This window comes from Protomyctophum parallelum, assembly GCF_964188405.1.
Source record: "Protomyctophum parallelum genome assembly, chromosome: 14".
In the NCBI taxonomy this organism is placed as follows: Eukaryota; Metazoa; Chordata; class Actinopteri; order Myctophiformes; family Myctophidae; genus Protomyctophum; species Protomyctophum parallelum.
The window spans coordinates 45,840,908-45,864,717 of NC_139709.1; the positions used below are offsets into that span (position 1 = coordinate 45,840,908).

The 23,810-nt window shown below is 43.7% G+C and overlaps 1 protein-coding gene across 1 annotated transcript in view; it reads right to left on the bottom strand.

The window, feature by feature from the left end:
* LOC310871485 (partitioning defective 3 homolog) overlaps positions 1-23,810 on the bottom strand; it is a 309,024-nt gene that overhangs the window by 3,663 nt on the left and 281,551 nt on the right. Inside the window, 2 exon segments of the mRNA XM_083783040.1 lie at positions 7,144-7,307; positions 17,491-17,614. Coding sequence (XP_083639166.1) covers positions 7,144-7,307; positions 17,491-17,614 — 288 coding nt within the window.

Here is a 23,810-nt window from a genome sequence, read left to right on the forward strand (position 1 = left end):
AGAGTGTTTTGGAGTCAGGGAGAGGAGGGCCAGCCCTCCCCTTTTAAGACAATGACAGGAAAGCCACTCCAGATGTCTGACATCACCTCTCATTTCTGCTTGGCTGGCCACTTTGTGCGGCTTGCCCTGCCTTTTGTGTTTGTGTGTGCATGTAACTGAGCCCCCCGGCCCGCATGCGACATGCATGGAAGTACAAGGGAGCCCCCGGCCACTTTCTCCCTTGCCTCCCTCTTTTGGACATGTCAAGAATCAAGGTTTTATGTCACTATAACTTAACTAAGTACAAGCAGTGAAATGTTGTCGGGACTTGTTCATATACAGTGAAGAATGTACATACAGTAGTCCTGTCTTAAGACAGGCTGCTTATCATTTAGCAGCCTGTCCCAAAATGTGCAGGTAATTGCAGATATATAAAATCAAGTTTGAAAAAGGCAGATGTACAAGCACCGCGACGTGTTGTGAGCTTGTACCGTACATCTGGTATTTTTTGCTATTTGTCGTGCCACAAAGTAAACAGGGCTTATGTGGTTAAGAAGCTCCACCCCAGCTTTCTTCCATGCACAACAAAACAAAGAGAGGGAAGAAGGAAAGCGAGATAAATAAAAAATAAAGGACACACATAACTGAACACCAAGGGCTCCTCTGTGTCGCAGCCATGCATAATTATCAGCTTTATCATTCAGCTGTGAAGAATGTGCATGATTCCTCTGTTTAGATTAGGTTGGTGGAAAGGACCGGCAGGAAATCCAACACTTTAATGAGAATAGAAAGGGGGGGGGGGTTGCTCTCATTGAAGAACAGATTGAGCAGATTGAACCTAGGAAGAGATAGGATCTGAAATATTAGCCCAGGCCTTATTCTCGCACACGCTTGAACGACTCCAATTTTTCGGGAGGCGAGGCGCTAGCAGGCGACCCCCAGCATCCGATTTCATTTCACATGTTGACAAAGAGATACAAGACACACCCCCCCCCCCCCACCACCACCACCACCACCATCATAGAAACGATGGAAATGGTGAAATATGAAACAGTCCACTACCCGCTCTTACATACCAACATACAGTACAGCAGTGCATTTCAACCTTCTTCAAGGACCCCCCAACTGTATTTGGCTGCAGACCCTGCATTTTCAGACCCAGATCTGAAAATAAGGGGGCAGTTTAAAAAAATAATATATAAAAACTAATTCTGATCTGATTAGGCCTATCATATCACTCAAAAATACGGACATTCGGCCTCACCACGTGTTGTGAGCTTGTATAGTTCTGCTATTTTCGGAATTTCTATTTTGTTACCATCAATTCGTTAGATTAATTGTTGCACCCTTAGGTGCTCACACACACACACACACACACACACACACACACACACACACACACACACACACACACACACACACACACACACACACACACACACACACACACACACACACACACACACACACACACACACACACACACACACACACACACACACACAGTGGAAGGAGGTGCAGGAAGGGGGGAGTGATGGATCTCAGAGAGACAGATAAACACACGTTAGCCTACAGGAAGATGGATGGACACAATATGGGCCGGAAGGTGTGGGGAAAGATGGAGTGAGAGATAGATAAAGGGATTGATGGAGATGGAGAGACAGAGAGAGAGAGAGGGGACAGGAAAGAAGATGCATGCAGGGATATGTAGAGAACAGCACAGCACAGCACAGCACAGCACAGCACAGCACAGCGCAGCACTGCACAGCACAGCACAGCACAGCACAGCACAGCACAGCACAGCACAGCTCTGCACTGCACTGCACTGCACAGCACAGCACAGCACAGCACAGCACAGCACAGCACAGCACAGCTCTGCACAGCTCTGCACAGCACAGCACAGCTCTGCACAGCACAGCACAGCACAGCACAGCACAGCACAGCACAGCACAGCTCTGCACTGCACTGCACTGCACAGCACAGCACAGCACAGCACAGCACAGCACAGCACAGCACAGCACAGCACAGCACAGCTCTGCACAGCACAGCACAGCACAGCACAGCACAGCACAGCACAGCACAGCACAGCACAGCACAGCTCTGCACTGCACTGCACTGCACAGCACAGCACAGCACAGCACAGCACAGCACAGCACAGCACAGCACAGCACAGCACAGCACAGCACAGCTCTGCACAGCACAGCACAGCACAGCACAGCTCTGCACAGCACAGCACAGCACAGCACAGCACAGCACAGCTCTGCACTGCACTGCACAGCACAGCACAGCACAGCACAGCACAGCACAGCTCTGCACAGCACAGCACAGCACAGCACAGCACAGCACAGCACAGCTCTGCACAGCACAGCACAGCACAGCACAGCACAGCACAGCACAGCTCTGCACAGCACAGCACAGCACAGCACAGCACAGCACAGCTCTGCACTGGATGTGGTAGGAGGTGTATAGAAAAGATAAAGAAGGTGTTGAAGAGAACTGTGAAAATATGCAACTTCTAACACTCAAATCCAACGCTTGACTGCCATGATCTCCGTCTTCTGGTGTTTTCACTGATTACGCTAGAGGGCGCTCTTCGACCTAACTATGAATGAGGCTATGACTTCTTATTTTTCCACATTGCGTTTTTAGTGAAATGCCATATTGAACTGCCGATAACTAAAAGAACAGAATGTCATGGTTACAATGTTTTTGTTTTTTTATAGCGGGAATAAGAATCTTTACAACGTAACATCCTTCGGTGGATCTCGAAAGATGAGTAAAAACGTTGGCAGTAAAGCATGTAAATAATGACTTAATACCTGGCAGCTAGCAAATGATGCTACAGATGTTTGCCGCCAACCCCCCCCCCCCCCCCCCCCCACACACACACACACACACACACACACACACACACACACACACACACACCCCAAGATAAACACATCGCTTTGGCTTGGAGATCAATGCCGGCGGCCATTGATGAATTGGAGGTCGCCTGAAACGCCATCATCATCATTGTTACAAATGACAGAGGCTTATTTCCACACCGGTCTCTCCTCCCTCCTCGTTCGGGGGTGAAAAGGCCCCTCACGCACCACAAGAGAAACTGACCTTTATCTGCTGTTTTAGGCAGCAGCATTTAATCAATCACATCTCCATTCCAAAGACAAAGCCAGGTCCAGGATGTACATTATTGGCATGGAGATGAAGCAGCCACTGAGTATAGAGTCTATAGTTACGGATAAGGAGACATGGTTTGTTGTGCCGATAAATACGTGTGTAATGTGGACAGTGTGGATCAATGGTTCCAAAACCATTTAAGTAGGGCAACAGATAAGAGACATTGGCTACGTTTACATGAAGGGTGATCATTCCGAATAAATACTTCCGAATAAAATACATCCGATGTAATGTTTTTTGCCGCGAGTTTACATGGGAAATGGTCATTCCGAATGAGTGTTTATATGGAGAAGTGATAGAAGACATGATACATGTTAATTCACGTGAAACTACGCCATCTGTTGGACACATAAAATATAGGCAGTTCATTCATTGTGACTTTCAGACGAAAGACGACACTTTGAAATCCCATCATTTCATTCCGCAGTAGTTTTGAGGCTGCTGCTTGGATAGGGACGGATATACATAATTATTATGTTTACCGTCTATTTTTCCCCACCTGCTGCGGCTCCCCTTCTCCGCTGGGAAGGTGATCATCTCGTTTTTATGTGTAGCCTACTTTATTATCTACAGCACGGCCAGGGCACGCAACACACTGATTATTATTGTATCGGGTCGCTCGTTATTTTTGAGAGAGAGAGAGAGAGAGAGAGAGAGTGTGAGAGAGAGACCGTTGAACACACACACACACACACACACACACACACACACACACACACACACACACACACACACACACACACACACACACAAAATGCACGAAATAACGCGCTCTATGTGCAAACTCCTCGGCGCGCCTTGGATATGAGGCTTATGAGCGCCTTGGAGTTGGAGCGCAATGGAAATGAGCATGCTCAGAAAGACCAGAATGAATTTACATCCGAAGCAGTGTATACATGAGTCCAATTTTCTTTCAATCACATTGAACATCGGAGTAATCCGGCCAGTGACATCGGAATGGTTTTTAGATCACATCGAGCGTTTTCATTCGGATGTAAGTTTTTGTAGGTGTTTACATAACAATGTTTAATAGGATTGAACTTCTATTCGGAATGAAAAGGGGATTTAACTGCTCATGTAAACGTAGCCAATGTTTGGTAGGTAAATACTGGTCCATATCTAAACAACAATATCAGTTTATTGATCCTATGCCTTTTCCGGGTTTGTGTGAACACAAATATTGGCTTGGCTGATCATCCCATGGCGATGATTTGATTGGCTGAGCAAAGTACATATTGAAGATAAAACTGATGGCAGCAAAGTGAATTGGCCGGGATGACATTTGTGAAAATTTGATTGGCTGAGCATGGAATGTGATGTATGGTGATAAGAGCACCCCTCACTTAACACAAGTGTGATCTTTTTACTTATAATTATATATCAATTACTTTAAAAGGTGACCCTACAGGCAGCGGAATGGAAAGGCCCATGTCGACAGTGTAGGAAGTGTTAAATGTCAAACGACAGAGTGATATTACAACTGAATGTTGGGGCAGGGCAGATTTAGCAGTTCAAACACCCTTTTCCCCCCCATTGTTTGAATATCCAGCATTTAAAATGATCTTTTGCCAAATGACCTGGACCACACTTTGAGAACTGATGTAGACTTTTAGATGAAAAAGTCCAAAGTTAAATTCCCTCAGCAGCCAGCGATGACAGTGGTTGTCCTTGAGCAACACACTTATTTGCTCATCGTAAGCCACTCTGTTCCCACCCTGCTCCACTGTGTTCATCTAAGCTCTCCAGCTGTTCTGTCTGTCTTTCCTCATGAGGCGCCATGTTACACTAAGCTAGCCTCCCGGAGTTAAACGTAAAGTATGTTTGTTTACATAACCAAACATACCAGCATTTATCAGACGCTGGAGTAGTGAGGTGGTGCTGTGTCGAATCTGATTCTGAAATGATTAAAGGGATTGTGACATTAAAAAAAAGGTTTTGGAATTGTTCTTGTTTTTTTTTAGGTTTTCTAATCTCAATTGCACCCAAAAAACATGAACTTTTAACATTCAGTAGATTTTCTGTGATCTGGGGTTTTCTGGCTCAAACAGGTGCTCTGATTTGCCGGCAGTAAGTGACATCACTTACTGCAAATCCCATATATGTCAATGGGATTTGCCAGCAGATGTCACTGTTTCACTGTGTTGCCTGTTTTCATTGTAGCTCAAAAGGCCCCAAAAACCCCAAAGAAAACTTCAGACCACAGAAAATACACTGAATGTTCAAAGTTCAGGTTTTTTGGGTGAAATCGAGGTCATAAAACCTAAAAGAAAAACGAAAAAGAAAAATAAATGAAAATGAATATCATAAAACCTTTAAACAATAGTGTTGTTCAAAGGGGTATAGTCCTCTAACTGGGTGCAGACACTTGTCAATGTACACAGCAGAAGAAATATCCGCTAAATGTCGCTAATAGCGTATTTAAGAATCTTTAATGATCAGAAACGCTGAGGAAGACCAACAGGTCGAACAGTGTCCCATTTAAATCTGACTGATGCTGCGGATCATTAAGGACTTTTAAAACCATTAGCGATTGTGGATATTTCTCCCCAAAGTCTTCTCGCTAAAACAATGAGCTGTCTTGTTCATGCAGTACACAAATGGAAGTGATATGAATTTAGAGGACATTGGATGTTCCGGGTGCTTGAGAGAGAGAGACGAGAGCTCATTAATGTTTCAACAAAAGCCGCCTGCAATATTTATCAAGGAAGCAGTCTGCGGTCGACAGACAGTACAATTACTACTGTGGTGAAATATTAGTTGTTAATACACTTTGGCTGTGTGTGCTGTGTGTGATGGTGATAGGTACACTGTGTGTGTGTGTGTGTGTGTGTGTGTGTGTGTGTGTGTGTGTGTGTGTGTGTGTGTGTGTGTGTGTGTGTGTGTGTGTGTGTGTGTGTGTGTGTGTGTGTGTTTAAGTGGTTTATTCATAATTTAACTTTTTCCCTCCCTAGTGTGTATGAGTCAATATTTGTCTTTGAATTACATAGTGTAGTGTCCAAGTATCCAAAAGTGCACGTACCCAAACAAAGTACACAACTAAAGTAGCCCAACTGACAAATGCACAAAGACACTTGAACTTCCTGGAAGCAACGACACACAGACACATCATGAGGATCAAAAGGAATTGCATGATGGGAGATGAGAGCGATCATGTCAGATCCATGGAAGAGTGTAATATGATCTGACCAGCCTGTGGTTTCACTGCTGTGCCGCGCGTGTGTGTGTGTGTGTGTGTGTGTGTGTGTGTGTGTGTGTGTGTGTGTGTGCATGTGTGTGTGTGTGTGTGTGTGTGTGTGTGCATGTGTGTGAGTTGTGGTCTAAATGTGACCAGACATCACGTGGTTGGATGTATGTTGACATAGATTCATCCATGATGTCATGAGACAAGGCCATTACCACCTCAAACAGGCATAGATCAGACACACGCAGCATACAGACTTGCACACGCACGCGCGCACACACGACACACGCGCGCGCGCACACACACACACACACACACACACGCATATATAAAGTGTATACTGTAAATGCGCTTCCCTTCCCCCAATGCATACCAATCATACTGTATAGTTAGTATTATGCATCCAGAACCCAATAGATCTATCAAGTGTGCATGGATATGTGAACTGTGATATCCCCCACCCCCAAATCGAATGCATTTCTGTGACGGACACGCACGCTGGTCCACACGCACATGGAAGAATGCATGTCCACCTAGAAGAGCTCATGCATGCACTCGCGCAAACACGGACGGAGAGACAGACAGACAGACACACGCGCACGCACGCACGCACACACGCACACACACTACTGCGTCACGTCACATAGAAAACGACCTTGCTAGCCTCTGAACCTAACCTGCTTATCAAGTAGTCAGTTCTTATCCATCAATCACCTTTCAAACAGCCAGAGAGCATCAGCCCCAACAGAAGTAGTAGTCAACCACACACACACACACACACACACACACACAGCTGTACTCACCGTGGTAAGGAGCTGTACTGCCTCTGGGCCTGGGCGAACGAGTCTCTCTCCTCCTGCCGTTGCCGCTGCATCTGCACCTCCACGGACACAGAGTGGCGTCCAGGCTGGCTGCTGTAGCCGGCGCCAGCTGCACCGTTACTGCTGCTGACGCCCGCGCTGTTGGCCTGGGAAACACCATGGGTTGGCGTGAGTTAACTCATTCTGACCTGAGATCAGATTCATACGAGGTTTCCGCCGGACACACACTGGTCCTGATTGACCCATTCTGACCTGAGATCAGATTCTAAAAAATGTCAGTCGCTCTTCGATTTTTCAAAAATAGCAGACCTACAAGCTCGTATCGCGCCACTCGGTGGCGCGATATGAGCTTGTAGATCTGCTATTTTTCAATAGCTAAAGCATAACATGATGCCGACACCAAAATGGGTGCCCGGTCAGAATGGGTTAAAGATGGAATGCCATGATTTCTATTTCACTTTTTCTGTTTTGTACGTGTCTATGGAGTTAACATTTACCCCAGGTGTTGTCGTTAGAATATTAAATGATGTCTTCCCTGTGTATTTTTGGTTTCTTCCTGAAAGCTGAAAGCATTTTTGAGTCAAAAGGCCCGATCAAACGTGCACCATTTGAGTGACATCATAACCCTAACCCCTCCCCCATTATCATACAAGACAGCCGCGGGCGAGGCTTAAGTTCAGGTGGGTGGAACCAGGTATACTTAATGAACTGGTGGGTGTGGCCACATAAAAACACAATTTAAAAACTTCCTGTACACTATTTTGAAAAGATCTTCATCCCTAGTATAATCATAGTATCCGATGATCATGTTTCAGCGGAGAATGGAACTTTTCCCTGTGTTTACGTAAAACAAAGATTTTGTTTTACACATGGTTTACCTCTATAGCAGCCATTATCAACCACTGGAGTATAGTGGCCATACTGGCCCCATTCAATGGTATGATAACGGTGGAATGGAGTAGTGTGGTGCATCATGGGATTTACCTGCAGAAACACGTCGCCCGCGTTTGTTTACAGTTTTGGTTGACACCGGACATTTTTGGGATACCAAAACCAATGGCGGAAGAAGCACTGAGTTTTACTTAGGTCAAAGTAGAATATAATTATAGTTACAGTACAAACGTTTTACATTTTGTGCTCAACTGGTTGAGGTATGTTTTTTTTTTAATATTAATATCAAACTTGTCACTAAAGTTTTAAAGTAATTGTAGTGGAGAAAAAAGTTAACATTTTATCTCTGCGATCTAGTAGAGTAGACGTGTAAAGTATTGAACACATTTTTTATATTTAAGTACAAATACCACAAAATAGTACTTAAGTACATCCACCACTGCTGTGGACATAGTCAAATGGATGGATCAGTCATAATCACGAATGGCTGAGATCGCGGACTACATCACAGGGTTAAGCAACAGCATCGTAAATTTATCACATACTTGTCATCATTACGAATGATTAGAGCCAATTAAATCGGTTAAGATATTGATCAGTCATAATTATGGTTTACTGACTCGCTGTAGGACGATGCCAGCAGCAAAGTGTATCAAATATTAAGTAGTAAGTATGTTGGAATGCAACATTACTTTATTGATTCAACAGGAGGGGAAATACCATTAGCATTGATTGCACACTTTGTGTACATCGTTAGTGTCGGGTGGAATCCTCGTATGTCCAAACACATGCATTCTTAATATTGTTTTAAAAACATTTTAAGATAGTGAAAATAGCCGATCTACAAGCTCCCAGCGTGTCGCGATGCGACACGCTGTGAGCTTGTAGATCTGCTACTTTCACTATTTTTGCGCAACACGCTTATAACAATTCATTTACAAACTAAACATAAACAAATAAAAAGCAAGGCTTTTTGCACACATACAGGCGACAGGTGCGTAGGACAGCCAGGAGCCCTGACATACTGAATAAAGGAACAAACTCCCGCACACTGTCGTCAAATGCAGTAGAACATTTTATGAAGGGAACAGCAACGTTTCTGTCTTATTCGACCTTGATAAAGATAGCCTGCTGAAGGTCGAATAAGACCGAAACATTGCTATTCCCTTAATAATACATTCTTCTACTGCATTTGTAGACCGCGTGCAGGAGTTTCTTCCTTTTTCATGAACAAAACCTAAAGAGTTGAAATATGGATACACAAGGTTTCTCCCCGACTGCAACGACGATATGCTCACTGATTGTGACCACTTTGGTAATATTGAGCTGTTGCACGTTTTACAACAATCCATATCTCTCACTTCTGTCAAGGCTTGAAAAAATCTAACTTGAACTTTCCTCCACTCCTTGGCTCGATCCAAGTGGATTTTAACAGGGAAATCAATCTGTTTTGCTGAGCACTAAGTGCAAATGTTTGGATGATCTGGCAGGAATTCAAATACAATTATTGGTACGGCGATTATCTACTGTAGAATTCTGGACGTGCTATAATATTTTTTATCATCATCACATCACACACCTATCATTAAACCTTACACACCATATAAACTGTAGATGCTGGGGTGGCAAAACAATTGTGTAAAAAACCTCTTTAGGAGGTGTAAACTTTATGGGTTGGGGGTTGTTTTTACAGGTTTACAGTTACCCTGTCTTCAGAGAGTGGATCAATTTGAAAGACCCTCAAGTCTCATGAAGCAAATATGTATAATAGTCACACAACGAAAAGCTGAGGCATCTTTGATCAAAATGCATCCACATTGTTAGGATTCAACTGGCTGTCTTATAGGCCTATACTAAAGGCATAATAATACATAACTCCTTCCAAGTCTAGACCACTGTTTCCAAAACTTAGTTAGTTAAACTGTAGTTATTTTATACATTTTAAAACAAATTCCATAAATAAATTAAGAAGTAGTGAAAATAGCCGATCTACAAGCTCTTAGATCTGCTATATTCACTAGTTTGGGTCTAATCTTTTGGACCTTGTCCTGAACAGTTTGGGAGCCACTGGTCTAGACATCTGGAGGTGTACACATGCAGGTTCAGAAGAAAGAGTGCCGTCTTTTCCGACGCTTGGACGACGTCAACTTGAAGTTAAATCACCTCCCTTTTCCGAAGAAAACCTCGGACATCGGAAAGGAGTGTATGTAAGTGATCGCCCCTCCCCAGCCCAAAGACACAGAGACTTACCAGGTGTTAGGCAGACAGACTCTGTCCTTGTCCCCTCCTCACGGGTCAGATTGGGGAGGATGAGACACGGACAGAGGGTGGAGGAGGTGAAGGCGGTGTACAGGAGGTGGAGAGGCGGAGGGAAGGACCATGCTGGGGACTCAGAGTGGGTGTTATGATGATTATGAGAGGTGATGGATGTTAGTGGGTGTTAATGAAGGACACAGAGATCTGTCCTGCCGGCACTGGGACCTCCTTTAGACCCTCTGCTCTGGGTATAATGTCCCACCCAGACAGGTCATTAAGGCCTGAGCGAGCGTATGTGTGTGTGTGTGTGTGTATACACCCACACACACGCACACAAAGAGACACCTGGAATGCTCTTCCATTTCCACATGCATACATAGTAGCAATGGCGCGCACACACACACACACACACACACACACACACACACACACACACACACACACACACACACACACACACACACACACACACACACACACACACACACACACACACACACACACTTCACCCATTTAGCTTTGCCCACCATGCGCGCACGCTGACATGCACATTGTTTTGTTCAGATCATGTTCAGTGCATTAACATGGGTGGGTGTGTAATAATTATAATTATAGTGTGGATCAGTCGTAACACAAAGCCAACCAAATTACTTTTATTACTGCATTGTGTTTTGTGCGGGGAGCGTGTGCAGGGAGCAGTGTGTGTGTGTGTGTGTGTGTGTGTGTGTGTGCGCGCACCCGCCCGTGTGAGTGTGTTTGCGTGGGAGGGTCATAAAACGATTAAAGATGCTTGGAGAAGAGGGACACATTCCCATTAAACAAAATGAAGCCAGTGGACAACTGTCTCTGGGATTGATTGGCACTGCCTGTCCGCTCTGTTGTCATGGAGACAGGCTGGCAAGGCGGCTGGGGCTGGGGAGGGCATGAGCCCGCCTAACTATTGGTCTGGGTCTGGGGCTGGGGAGGGCATGAGCCCGCCTAACTATTGGTCGATGTCGGGCAGAAACCTCTTATCTCCATAAATACATTTTTGCAGATTTTCACTCCACAAAAGGAGTGAAAATAGTCGATGTTGAATAGTAGAATAGTTGATGTTGATGAACTTATGTTATTTATGGGTTTTGTTAAATACATAAGCGTTTGGACATACAAGGTTTCTACCCGACAGCCAACGTATTATTTGCTGATGAAAGGATTCCATAACCAAAACGACAAATTGCCCCCTGGCTGAATTACAGTTTCAATATGATGGGGAGACAAATCCCTTTAGTGGGTTTTAGGGGATGTGGAATAGTCTCAAGAACATGGGACAGAGAGAGAGAGAGAGAGAGAGAGAGAGAGAAAAAACACCCTAAAGAAATCCAGATAATGTGGGGGTATTAAAACGTAACGGTAAAATACAGGCGGCAATATAAGAGCTCTTTCTAAACTGCCCCACAGCCTCACTGTGACTATAACCTCCCTATTCTCACCCAGGTATAAATGAGCTCAATAAAAGACCGGCAACAATGTTTGCCGGGAGAGCGGGCATCAGTCATCCTGATGGAATTAGACCGCACTACCCACAATGCTCGGCTGCTGCTCCCCAAACTACAGTTGAGGAATAAAAGAGAGGTTCCCTCCAAGCCTCCAGGAGGTGAGATATTGAGTTAACGGACAGTGTTGCCATGTCTGCCTATTATAAGTGACTTTGGCCTTATTTCTTCTGTAAAGTTGTTTGGAAATATTGGTTTGCGGTTCATTGCTTGCTAAATGCTGTTTAAACGAGTGTTTTTCAAATATTTTCTGGTCAAGGAACCCTCAAAGTAGGCTAATTATTTATTTGTCCCATGGACCCCCATCTGAAAATATTTTGTGCCAGGACCCACCATACAAGATTTGTGTCGTAATATATTTCAGACTTTTGAGTGGTGCAGCCACTCCATTGCGTAGCTATGTGTGTCCCTATGTATGTATGTGTACGCGTCCAAGTTGAGCAGCGACACACACACACACACACAGGCCAGGGAGGCGTGTACAATACAAGCACAGTATTTTATTAAAAAATAAAATAAATAATAATCAAGATTTGTTTTGAAAATAGCTATTCATATAGGTATGAAGGTTGTATTTAGATTTGACATGCTCATATTATATCCTACAGTCTTTTGGGTTCAGAGATCTGGTTGCTTATTTCTCCCGCAGAATCTGGCAATGGTGTTAACGGGAGAGAGAGAGAGAGGGGGGGCATGTGGCTGAACAGGGACAGCTAACAAAACAACATCATGAGAAAAGAGGTAATTACCAAAATGACTCACAGAGGGCAGAAATTGCAGGCCGGCGTTAAGAGCTCCTGACAGGCTAAAATGTACTTCATCAGAGGTATAATAAGACTGGTTCGGCTGGCCCGCGGTGGAGGCATCAAAGCCTTGGCCTGAAGGTTATGTGTAAATATGCATAGAGCTTCCATATGCCTGTACTTTGTTCACAGGCTTATTTGTGGGCGCATCAGCTCACTGGGTAGAACATGGCGCACAACAGTGGCAGGGTTTAGTGGATCCATTTCCTATGTAGCCCAGTGGGAATGGTAATAGCACTGTTGCTGGGGGGGGGGTTAGCGATCAACATGATTTGCATTGCAGCCACCCATGATACAAATATTTACAGATACACACGCATAGCATGACCGAATAGCATTTCTAGTTCAAAAGCATCTTATCTTTGGCAACTATATATTTATTTATTTATGTATACCATTTATATTACTATAGTTTGCTCTGAAAATATATCATCAAATGACACACATGGCCTCTTTGATACTAGCTTGGATCACACACTCCAGACACCACTTTGTAGGTCACGCAGCATTTATGGAAATGCATAAAGAATATGTGATTGAAAGTACTATTCCATATATATATGTGCGTGTGCATGTGTGTGTGTGTGTGTGTGTGTGTGCGTGCGCGTGCGTCTCTCCTCGGGATGAAAGTGGGGCAGTTGAGGGGAAATTAAGAACAAGGACACTGGCTCCTTCACGTGCACACCACCACCGCATCACTCAGATGAGGCAACGCAATGTAATATATGCCAGGAGGAGGAGAGAGAGAGAAGTAATTGAATTTCAAAGAGGGGTTTCTGTTTACCATACGGTACCCATCGCCGTAGTGCAGCTAGTGGCCTTATTGGGTGGAAGCCTAACGACATGCAATTACTGTTTTCACCCCGTTGTGGTGCGCCTGTGAGCCACAGTGTATAACCCATTCTGACCTGAGATCAGATTCATACGAGGTTTCCGCCGGACACACACTGGTCTGATGAAGCCATTCTGACCTGAGATCAGATTCTAAAAATGTCAGTCGCTCTTCGATTTTTCAAAAATAGCAGACCTACAAGCTCGTATCGCGCCACTCGGTGGCGCGATATGAGCTTGTAGATCTGCTATTTTTAAATAGCTAAAGCATAACATGATGCTGACACCAAAATGGGTGCCCGTTCAGAATGGGATAAACATTAGAGAAGGGCTTTGAGGGAACCAAAGTTTACACTGTCCCTTTGGATTGAAGTCGCAGATGACAACAGGATGGAGAGTTTGTGGACCTGATGTGCCTAGTATTTTCGTTCTAAATCTCCTTGCGGAGAATAGCGGAGCCGTATAAGCTTCACAACGTCAATGTTCGCTCCCCAGAATAGGGATGATATGGGTTCATACGGCTACGTTTTGAAATCTTGAAACCACCTGTTTAACCCATTTTGGACTGAGGTCGATAAAAAAAAAGGCTTCAAAATCCAAAGAAAAATCTGAAGAACCCATGTTTCTATGTCAGTTGGTGCTCAACCTTTTTCATGTCAAGGACCCCCAGAATTATCTCTATTGGGCCACGGACCCCCCATCTCAAAATATGTAGTTCCAGGGACCCCCCCAGAAGCCAATATTCTAGTTAAAAATGTACGTTCTGAAATATATATTCAAAGATTTGCGCCACATTTTCACGGCTTTTCAAAAATAGCAGACCTACGAGCTTGTACGTAGATCTGCTATTTTTCAATAGCTAAAGTATTACATAATGCTTAAAACACCAACATGGGTTCCCGCCCAAAACGGGTTAACCCATTCTGACCGGGCACCCATTTTGGTGTCGGCATCATGTTATGCTTTAGCTATTGAAAAATAGCAGATCTACAAGCTCATATCGCGCCACCGAGTGGCGCGATACGAGCTTGTAGGTCTGCTATTTTTTGAAAAATCGAAGAGCGACTGACATTTTTAGAATCTGATCTCAGGTCAGAATGGGTTCATCAGACCAGTGTGTGTCCGGCGGAAACCTCGTATGAATCTGATCTCAGGTCAGAACGGGTTAAAGCCCTGGTTCATCCGTGGGTCATGTTACCCGGTGGTGCGCTTGCCTGCCGTCGTGGGAACATGCATTCCGTGACCACGAGGAGAGCGAAACAATGCCTAGAGTAAAGCTCCGTGATGCCGCGGGCATTGTCTCTGGCTTTAATTGGGAGCAATGCTCTGCTATTCATGAGAGAGAGGAGAGGTCCTTTCCCACACTGTACCGTGTTGTGCGTGCAATGCTGGCGTGGAATGTGGACCCTTAATGCCCGATTTAGCCTACACTCGGTTGCCATGTCACGCACGGAAAATAACAGATCTACAAGCTCACAGTGGGTCGTGCGACTCGCGACGCATTGTGAGCCTGTAAGATCGCCTATTTTCTCGTGGGTTAACGTTGCCAAACGCACACAAAAAACAAGACAAAGCATTTTTTTTTATTGGGTTCATCAATGATAAAAAATAAAAACCAGCAGAAGTGATTCGTTTTCTGTTCACATGCTCATGTTTTTATCAGACAAATTCCCATAAAATGGTAAATATCACATGGACCCAAAAGGTTCCCATTGCATAACATAAAAAGATCAGGCAAAGAAAAGCTGCATTTGAGAGGCCAGTGTCGTCTAGACGCTACAGTAGTAAAATTGTTCAAGTACAACGATGAAGAGATGTACAAAGGACACAGCTGTGTTTGTAAAAATGACCTCATACTTGTAGATAAGACCAAACAGTCCACAAAGACAACATCATAATGCAACGGAATAAATACACTTTTGCTGAGAGAGGCCAGATACTACACATAGTGAGAAACAGCTGCTACCATTAGTTAGAAAACGCTACATCTACAAAGAGTCCTTTCAATGTGCCGCAGATGACTGCTCTTACATTAATTACACGTTCATTATTGTTCATGAAAATGTAAAATCAAGTACACTTAAGGTGCCAAGCACGTGGAATAAGGGAGCGTACGTATGTTACATGGAATGGCGTGCTAAAAATATGTCGACCCGTTTCATCAGCTAAAACGTTGAAGGCATTCAAAATTTGTTCACTTCTTACTATTGCCCTCTCATTGCTTCAGAACACACTAATTAAGCCCCCTTCGCAGCAGATCAAGAGTGAAATGAAATAAAAACAGCCCTTAAAATGCCACATGATCCTAACTTTAAACTCACAAAAAGGCACAGTTAATAACCAATTTAAAGCAATAGTTCACCCAAAACAATATATTTTTTTCTATCAATTTCTCACCCCATGAAGCCTTGCATTCATGAACATGTTTTTGCCACCTTTCTCAAGCCAACAATCCAATATTTGAAGTTAATAGGAGACCAATTACTTAACAAGAGAAATATCACATTTAAAACCTGGATCATCAGTAGACCCATCAGTGATTACAATGGGTTGTTGTTTTTTAGTTAATGATGACACATGTATTCAAGTATCTGACAATGTATAATGTCACCGTACCAACTTTTATGAGACAGTATTGTGTTTATTTATTTTATGTATGTATTATTTATTTATTTTTGTTTATTTATTTAAAAAAAATCATTTCCTGAAAAGTGTATATTTTGGACATAGCTGGTTTCTGCCCTACAGCAGAGAGAGTATAATACTTATCTTGTTGTCCGGAAGAAACCACCTAACTCCATTTATTATTATTATTATTATTTATCCATAAATCAATGCTATTGTATGCACTGTTTGTATGTGTTGTGATTTCTTGTCGTCTTTTACCACTGCAGAAAATAAGTTTCCGAAAGGAAAAATAAATTTGAAGTTGAAGTTGATTGAACACCCCTTACGTCTATGTGTTGGTTAAAAAAAGTGAACCAATGGAAAGTATTAGAAAGTGCTTGGATCCTCAAACTATCTGCCAAACCAGCTAACTCCACCCGTGTAGACATCTTTTTTAAATCAGTGCTATTGAACACCATTTATGTTTGTGTCTTCGTTAAAAAAATATTGAACCAATCACCAAAATAATTAAAAAGTGCTTCAACAAAAACCTCTTAACTCCACTTGAACTGGATGTTTTTTTCATTTCCTGAAAAATGACCATTTTGGAGTTAGGTGGTTTCTTTCAGACAGCAGAGATATAGTTTTACCATCCTACAGCTCATCAAATATTGGATTATTGGCCCAGGAATGCGACAAAAACTAAAAGAATTCAAGACAAAACCAAGTCAAGGCTTGAATTGGTGAGTAATTGATAGGATTTGTCTTTTGGGTGAACTATTCCTTTAAATCTTTAGGCCCACCACCCCACTCCACCCACATCACAGAAACAAAACACTTCCTCAAATTAGGATGAATCCCACTGACAGTCCATTGGTCCAGGAGACGGAAGGCGTGTCCAGCAGGAGTGAGTGATGGACAGACAGACAGATAGATAGATGGGTGACAAGGTGGGTGGGGTTAGTCATGGTATGCGCTCCTGCATGCAGATGGATGGACGTTGAGAGTGAAGTTGGTTAAAGTTAGCAAAGGTATAGCCTTGAAAGGCCTCAGGTTAATGGGAATCCGTGGAGGAGAACACAGACATTAACCTCAGTCTTGTTCGTGGCTGTTGGTAGTGGGTTAGTGATCGGTTAGCTCCCCTCCAGCTCAGCCACAGGTCGCATGCTAACACTTTAGCATGCTTCTTGGGGCTAGCGCGGAAAGAAGTTAGTTGATGTTTTTTACTCCGCCGGTCCGGGTATAGCCGGCTAGCGTGCTAACACCTTCTTGGTTAGCACTGACTTGTTCCTGCTTGGCCAGCCTCTAGCCGGCACGTTAGCATAAGCGTTCCTCTCTCGGGCCGCGGAGTGAACTTTGATTGGTAGACTCCGTACATGAGGAGGCTGAGGACCTCAGACACTCACCCAGGGCTGCTCGAAGCTGTACGTCCTCCTGCGGTCGTCGGGGTCTTCGGGACCAGTCTGGGCCTGCTGGAACTCGTGCCTCAGCCTCTGTATCCGGTCGTGGTTGCTGGGGGCTAGTCGGTTACTGGGGAGAGAAGGGGCGAGAGAAGAGAGGGTGGGGGGCATCAGAGGGATGAATGTGAGGGGTCCATTATGAACAGGTGACCTGGTTCTATCAGCGTAGACATAAAATGGCCTAGGGATGAAGTTCTTAAAAAGTCTAATAATTCTACTCACGGGCATGAATTGATGAAATGTGTTGTTGATGCCACACAAAGCAACCCAGATATATACGCACACAGCCCAGGGGCCTCGGCAAAAAGCAGGCATGCCCTGAGGCCGGCAGCAATATGAATCACAGATATGTGCCCATGATGTATTATTCATAACAATGAACAAAGATCTCCCCTCCCCCCCGGCCAGATATCATTCACCTGCTACACATCTCTGTATCGTGTACGACAGCCCCTCGACAGTTTAACCCATTCTGACCTGAGATCAGATTCTAAAAATGTGTATTACATCCTGACAGTTTCATTATTAACCCATTCTGACCTGAGATCAGATTCTAAAAGTGTCTTAGATTTTTCAAAAATAGCAGACCTACAAGCTCGTATCGCGCCACTCGGTGGCGCGATATGAGCTTGTAGATCTGCTATTTTTCAATAGCTAAAGCATAACATGATGCCAACACCAAAATGGGTGCCCGTTCAGAATGGGTTAAATAAAGCATGGGTCCTTTCCATGTAACATCTCATGATACACTACTGGACAAACGATCCTTTACCCGACTCTCACTAGAATTCACGCTGCCACCGGCCACGGCGGCCAGGGCCAGTTCAAGGGTCTTTGGTCAAAAAAATGCAATGCAAGCTTTGCAACAGTAGAAAGATACAGTATTTACAATAATACAAAAGTGGCACACAATATTATAACGTGACAATATTAACCACTTAAGCCCTATCTTATAGGTTCAAATAAAAAAATAAACTTTTGAACATTTCTTAGCCTATAATAACTAAGGACACCAGGTTTAGAGATTTATTTTTTATCACATCCATGATGAGCGAAAAAAACAAACAAACACTGCATTCCATTGTTGTGGTTGTGTGTAGCACTGTTCATTAGAGTCATTGACTGGCAACACTGTGTTCCTATCGTAGAGTTCCACACATTCTGGCATGTACTGCAGTTTGAGGGCAGTGAGCTGGCCTCATTTGGCCCAAAACAACCCGGCACAATGTTTTCTGTGAGTCTCATGCAGGCCCTAATTAAATCTCCCATCAGCGCCTGTAAACCTGCATTATACTTCGTCGCACAATGGTGGCATACAAAAATAGCTGATCTACAAGCTCACAACACGATGCATTGTGTGCTTGTAGATCGGCTATGTTCATTGTTTCTTTTTAAACATTGTATTCGAGTCAAAAGTTTGAATTATCGATATTGATTTGAAGTCATATCGCTCAGTGTGTCTCAGCAATATGCCAATGACAATGTAGAAGTTTGACTAATGACAGCCACAACAAAGGCCCAAACCACACCACTGATTCGCCATGCAAAGGAGTTGCATTGGTGTGACATTTTAAAACTGTTTTGTTGCAAGGAGCTGACAAATGGCATCCTTCTGCTTTCCGTTTAGACTAGAGCAGTGGTTTTCAACCAGTGGTCCGGGGACCAACAGTGGTCCTTGAGGGGGTTCCAGGTGGTCCCCAGGTAAAGGATGGAAAGTTGGTAACCAAATGGACCCCTTATAGATCTTTAACTCTACACAATTAGAACAATGTCAAATTGATATTTATATAGCGTTTCAATACAGCATGGAATTGTGGACATCAAATGCTGGTCCATGGCTCAAATGCCAAATAAATAATGGGCCTTGAAATGAAAATGGTTGAAAACCACTGGACTAGAGAACCATACAGACTAAATCAGACACATCGGCTGATAATATAATAAAAGCCTAAATTCTTGTCTGTTCATTAGACTCTAACCCATTCTGACCGGGCACCCATTTTGGTGTCAGCATCATGTTATGCTTTAGCTATTTAAAAATAGCAGATCTACAAGCTCATATCGCGCCACCGAGTGGCGCGATACGAGCTTGTAGGTCTGCTATTTTTGAAAAAAATCGAAGAACGACTGACATTTTTAGAATCTGATCTCAGGTCAGAATGGGTTCATCAGGACCAGTGTGTGTCCGGCGGAACCTCGTATGAATCTGATCTCAGGTCAGAATGGGCTAATGAACTGTCAGCCGGTCCGTGACAATAGAAAGGCTGGGAAGCCCTGCATTAGAGTACCTTCTTAGCCTGTTGACACCAGCTGCGACTGTGGTTCATTTTGAAATGTTAAAAAAATTAAATAAATAAATAATTAAGACCAGGAAAGAAAGCATCCGTGTCATTTTAGATTCTTAGCTAAAAAAGCATCATTTTATACATTGGCTATTCAGAAATCGTGAAAATGTGTGCATATATAAACGTGTGCTACTTTTGTGTGACACTGTATCTAAGTAGGGCAAAGATTCATCACACACACACGCACACGCACACACACACACACACACGCACACCCTCACACACACACACACACACACACACACACACACACACACACACGGGGGAATATGGGCACAAGAGGACATAAAGGCATTTGAGGTTATGTGGCTCCCAGCAGAGTAAAGTCATTATCGCAGCCATCAATGCCCCTTTCACACAGAGCGTGAGCAGAGTGCCAGTCTAGCCCATTCTGACCGGGCACCCATTTTGGTGTCAGCATCAAGTTATGCTTTAGCTATTTAAAAATAGCAGATCTACAAGCTCATATCGCGCCACCGAGTGGCGCGATACGAGCTTGTAGGTCTGCTATTTTTTTTAAATCGAAGAGCGACTGACATTTTTAGAATCTGATCTCAGGTCAGAATGGGTTCGTCAGACCAGTGTGTGTCCGGCGGAAACCTCGTATGAATCTGATCTCAGGTCAGAATGGGCTAGGTGACTGAAGGGCCAGCGGGGGCATGCCAACTCTGAGCTACATTTATCAAATTGATGACAACTTTTTGACTTTCCAACTCTTGACGGGAAGTGTCACGAGTAGGAACGTTTAAAACCTGTAACTTCATGATCGTAATGGTGGCTACGGTGAATTTTGTGAGAGCTTCTGTGAGAACTTTTGGAAATACTTGGAGTTGTAAGGAACCCAGAGACAAGGAATAGGGCTCCAACATGTTAATGGTTGAGTGTCCAAAGACATGAAATCCTGGACGAAATCCCCCATCTTTTTTATACTTGAACAAGCATTGCTAAGAAACTTTGCACAAAAAGACAAATGCATGGCATTGTCTTTCTCTCTATGAGCTCAAACCGACCCTTTGTCACAGGCAATTACCGCAATACTTGGTTAAATTGATTTCCTCTGCAGGGACAAAATGACAACTGAAGAGAGCAGGGGTACTAAATTTAATTTACCCATTACTTAATTTACCCATTTGCAACGCTGAGAGTGTACAAATTTGGTACATTCGTACACTCACAGAGTTACACTGAGGATTTGACTGTGTATAACCCATTCTGAACGGGCACCCATTTTGGTGTCGGCATCATGTTATGCTTTAGCTATTGAAAAATAGCAGATCTACAAGCTCATATCGCGCCACCGAGTGGCGCGATACGAGCTTGTAGGTCTGCTATTTTTGAAAAATCGAAGAACGACTGACATTTTTTTAGAATCTGATCTCAGGTCAGAATGGGTTTAATCAGACCAGTGTGTGTCCAGTGGAAACCTCGTATGAATCTGATCTCAGGTCAGAATGGGATAATCTGAAAACAGCACCAAACAACACAGTCATCTTGCAGGCCACTCGAGGAACCCCCCTCCTCAACCACAAGCAGACATAGTGGAAGAAAGCCAGAGCCCGTCAGCCTGGTTAAGGACCAGGAACCTGTCATATGTGATCGTGCTAATCCCTGCGATATGTAACACAGACGCTGGGTCTCTCTGTCCAATAAACTGACCCCGCGGATGACACATGTGTGTGTGTGTGCCCGCGCGGGGGCTAAAGGTCGCGGCAGAAGCTGTGATCCCGCCGGAAGCGCCCCCCCCTTTAAATCTGATAGCTTAGGTCACCTGTAAACAGATGTCTCTACCAGGGAAAAACTTTCAAAGAACGGATAAAAGCCACATGGCCTCGCACACTTCATGACAGTGCTTAACCCATTCTGACCTGAGATCAGATTCTAAAAAATGTCAGTCGTTCTTCGATTTTTCAAAAATAGCAGACCTACAAGCTCATATCGCGCCACTCGGTGGCGCGATATGAGCTTTTAGATCTGCTATTTTTCAATAGCTAAAGCATAACATGATGCCAACACCAAAATGGGTGCCCGGTCAGAATTGGTTAAGAGTGAAGGAGTCAAAGTCTATGTGTCCCAAGATGAATCACATACTTGTGTGATGACTCATGGAAGAGCAAAAAATATGCAAAGGATTATCAACCAGGAGCCGGCCATTACTGAGAAATAAACCCTGACAGGGTTGATTTATATCTGATTGAGTATCCCACGGATTACACAGTTAGTTATACTTAATAAAGAAATGAATACATTGGCTCAAAAGTAACAACAATTTGATTGCTCTTAGTCTTAACCCATTTTGGGGCGGGAACCCCTTTTGGTGTTCCCTCATAGCACGCCACCGAGTGGCGCGCTACGAGCTTGTACGTAGGTCTGCTATTTTTGAAAAATCGAAGAACCACTGACATAGAAACATAGCTTTTTCAGAAAACTGGATGTAGAAGACATTTTTAGAATCTGATCTCAGGTCAAAATGGGTTAATGTCTGGCTCATAAAACTCTGGTAGGTAGGTTGGTAGGTACAGTGTTGGTCAAATATGAATCTTGTCTATTTGTCACCTCAAATGTTTTCAAAAACATTCTCGTGTACAATTTAACTGTAAATGTCATTGTGTGTTTGTTTACGGTGGTTACCATGTTGGAATGCGGCAAATATCAAGCAACACAGATTGATATGAGCTTGAGTCTTTGATTAAACAGCGTTCCGTTATTGAGTTCAGCGTTCGGTCATTGAGAAATAACAGACGGCTGAATTCAGTGATTGAACCGAAGCTGTGAAATAAAGTGAAATCATGAATTAATAATTCCATGGAAGCTATAGTAGCTCATATGGAAATATTAATAATTCCATGGAAGCTATACTGTAGCTCATATGGAAATGTTTCTGTTAGACAAACACTGAGCATTGCTGTCAGCAACACAAACTCCTCTACAGCTACTGTACTTAATTAAAAAAAAAAAACTGTTTCAGCAGAAAATAGCAGTGTGGTTCTTCAAAATTCCACACCGTCCACAGGATAAAAGACTCACTGTTATTCTGTTCTGGGTCTTTGACGCGCGAAAGACATTCTGCCGAGACAACGTCAGTGACCTGTCTGTTCAAAGCATAGATGTAAGACTTCACAGGAACCTTGAGAGCAAGGTGTCCGTATACACCATTGTGCCGAGAGACTGCAGGAAAAAAAAATCACCAAATGAATCCTCCCAATCCTCCCCTTGTCCTGACAAAACACTGTAAATCAATCACGGAGAAAGTGAATTACGGCCGTACAATAGGGAGACGTGTGAAAGCCACAACACTGGGGCTGAGAATTCTTTTTTTTTTGCCTTTAGATGAGTTTAATCCTCCGGAGAGTCTCGCTCAATATCTGGTGCTGTGCTCAAGGGCCAAAAGGTCACTTGTGTGGCTTTGTGAGAAGCGAGTCTCAGTGGAGCCCATGGTTGCAGCACTGCATGGCTTGCTGCCAGCGAAGCCTTTTACTGTGAGACAGGCCCCATTATGATGACCGGACGTACGTTGTTGCCCTTTGAAAAGCCGTCCGTCTTCAGATAGGAGTAGGCAGACACTTTGAAGAGAAAAGGCGACTTTGCTTCGCTTCAGCACTAAGATGCTATGCCGGGCAGTAACGCATACAGAATAATATCCGAATTGGACAAACACATGAGCGAGAAGATGGTACTATATTGGGAATATTGTGATATAATAATAAGTCTAGCCTTTATCATTGCTAAAGAAAGCGGAAGCCTGCCTGAACTCAATTATTTTGTCCCTAGTTTTCTCCCCATCCGAACAGGACTGTCACTTGAAAATGTGCCATGACAGTGACGTCCCCTGCTATATGGACCTAAATCAAAGCGTGCCTACAGATAGGGAGGGCCTCTGGCTGCCGTGTACATTAACCCATTCTGAACGGGCACCCATTTTGG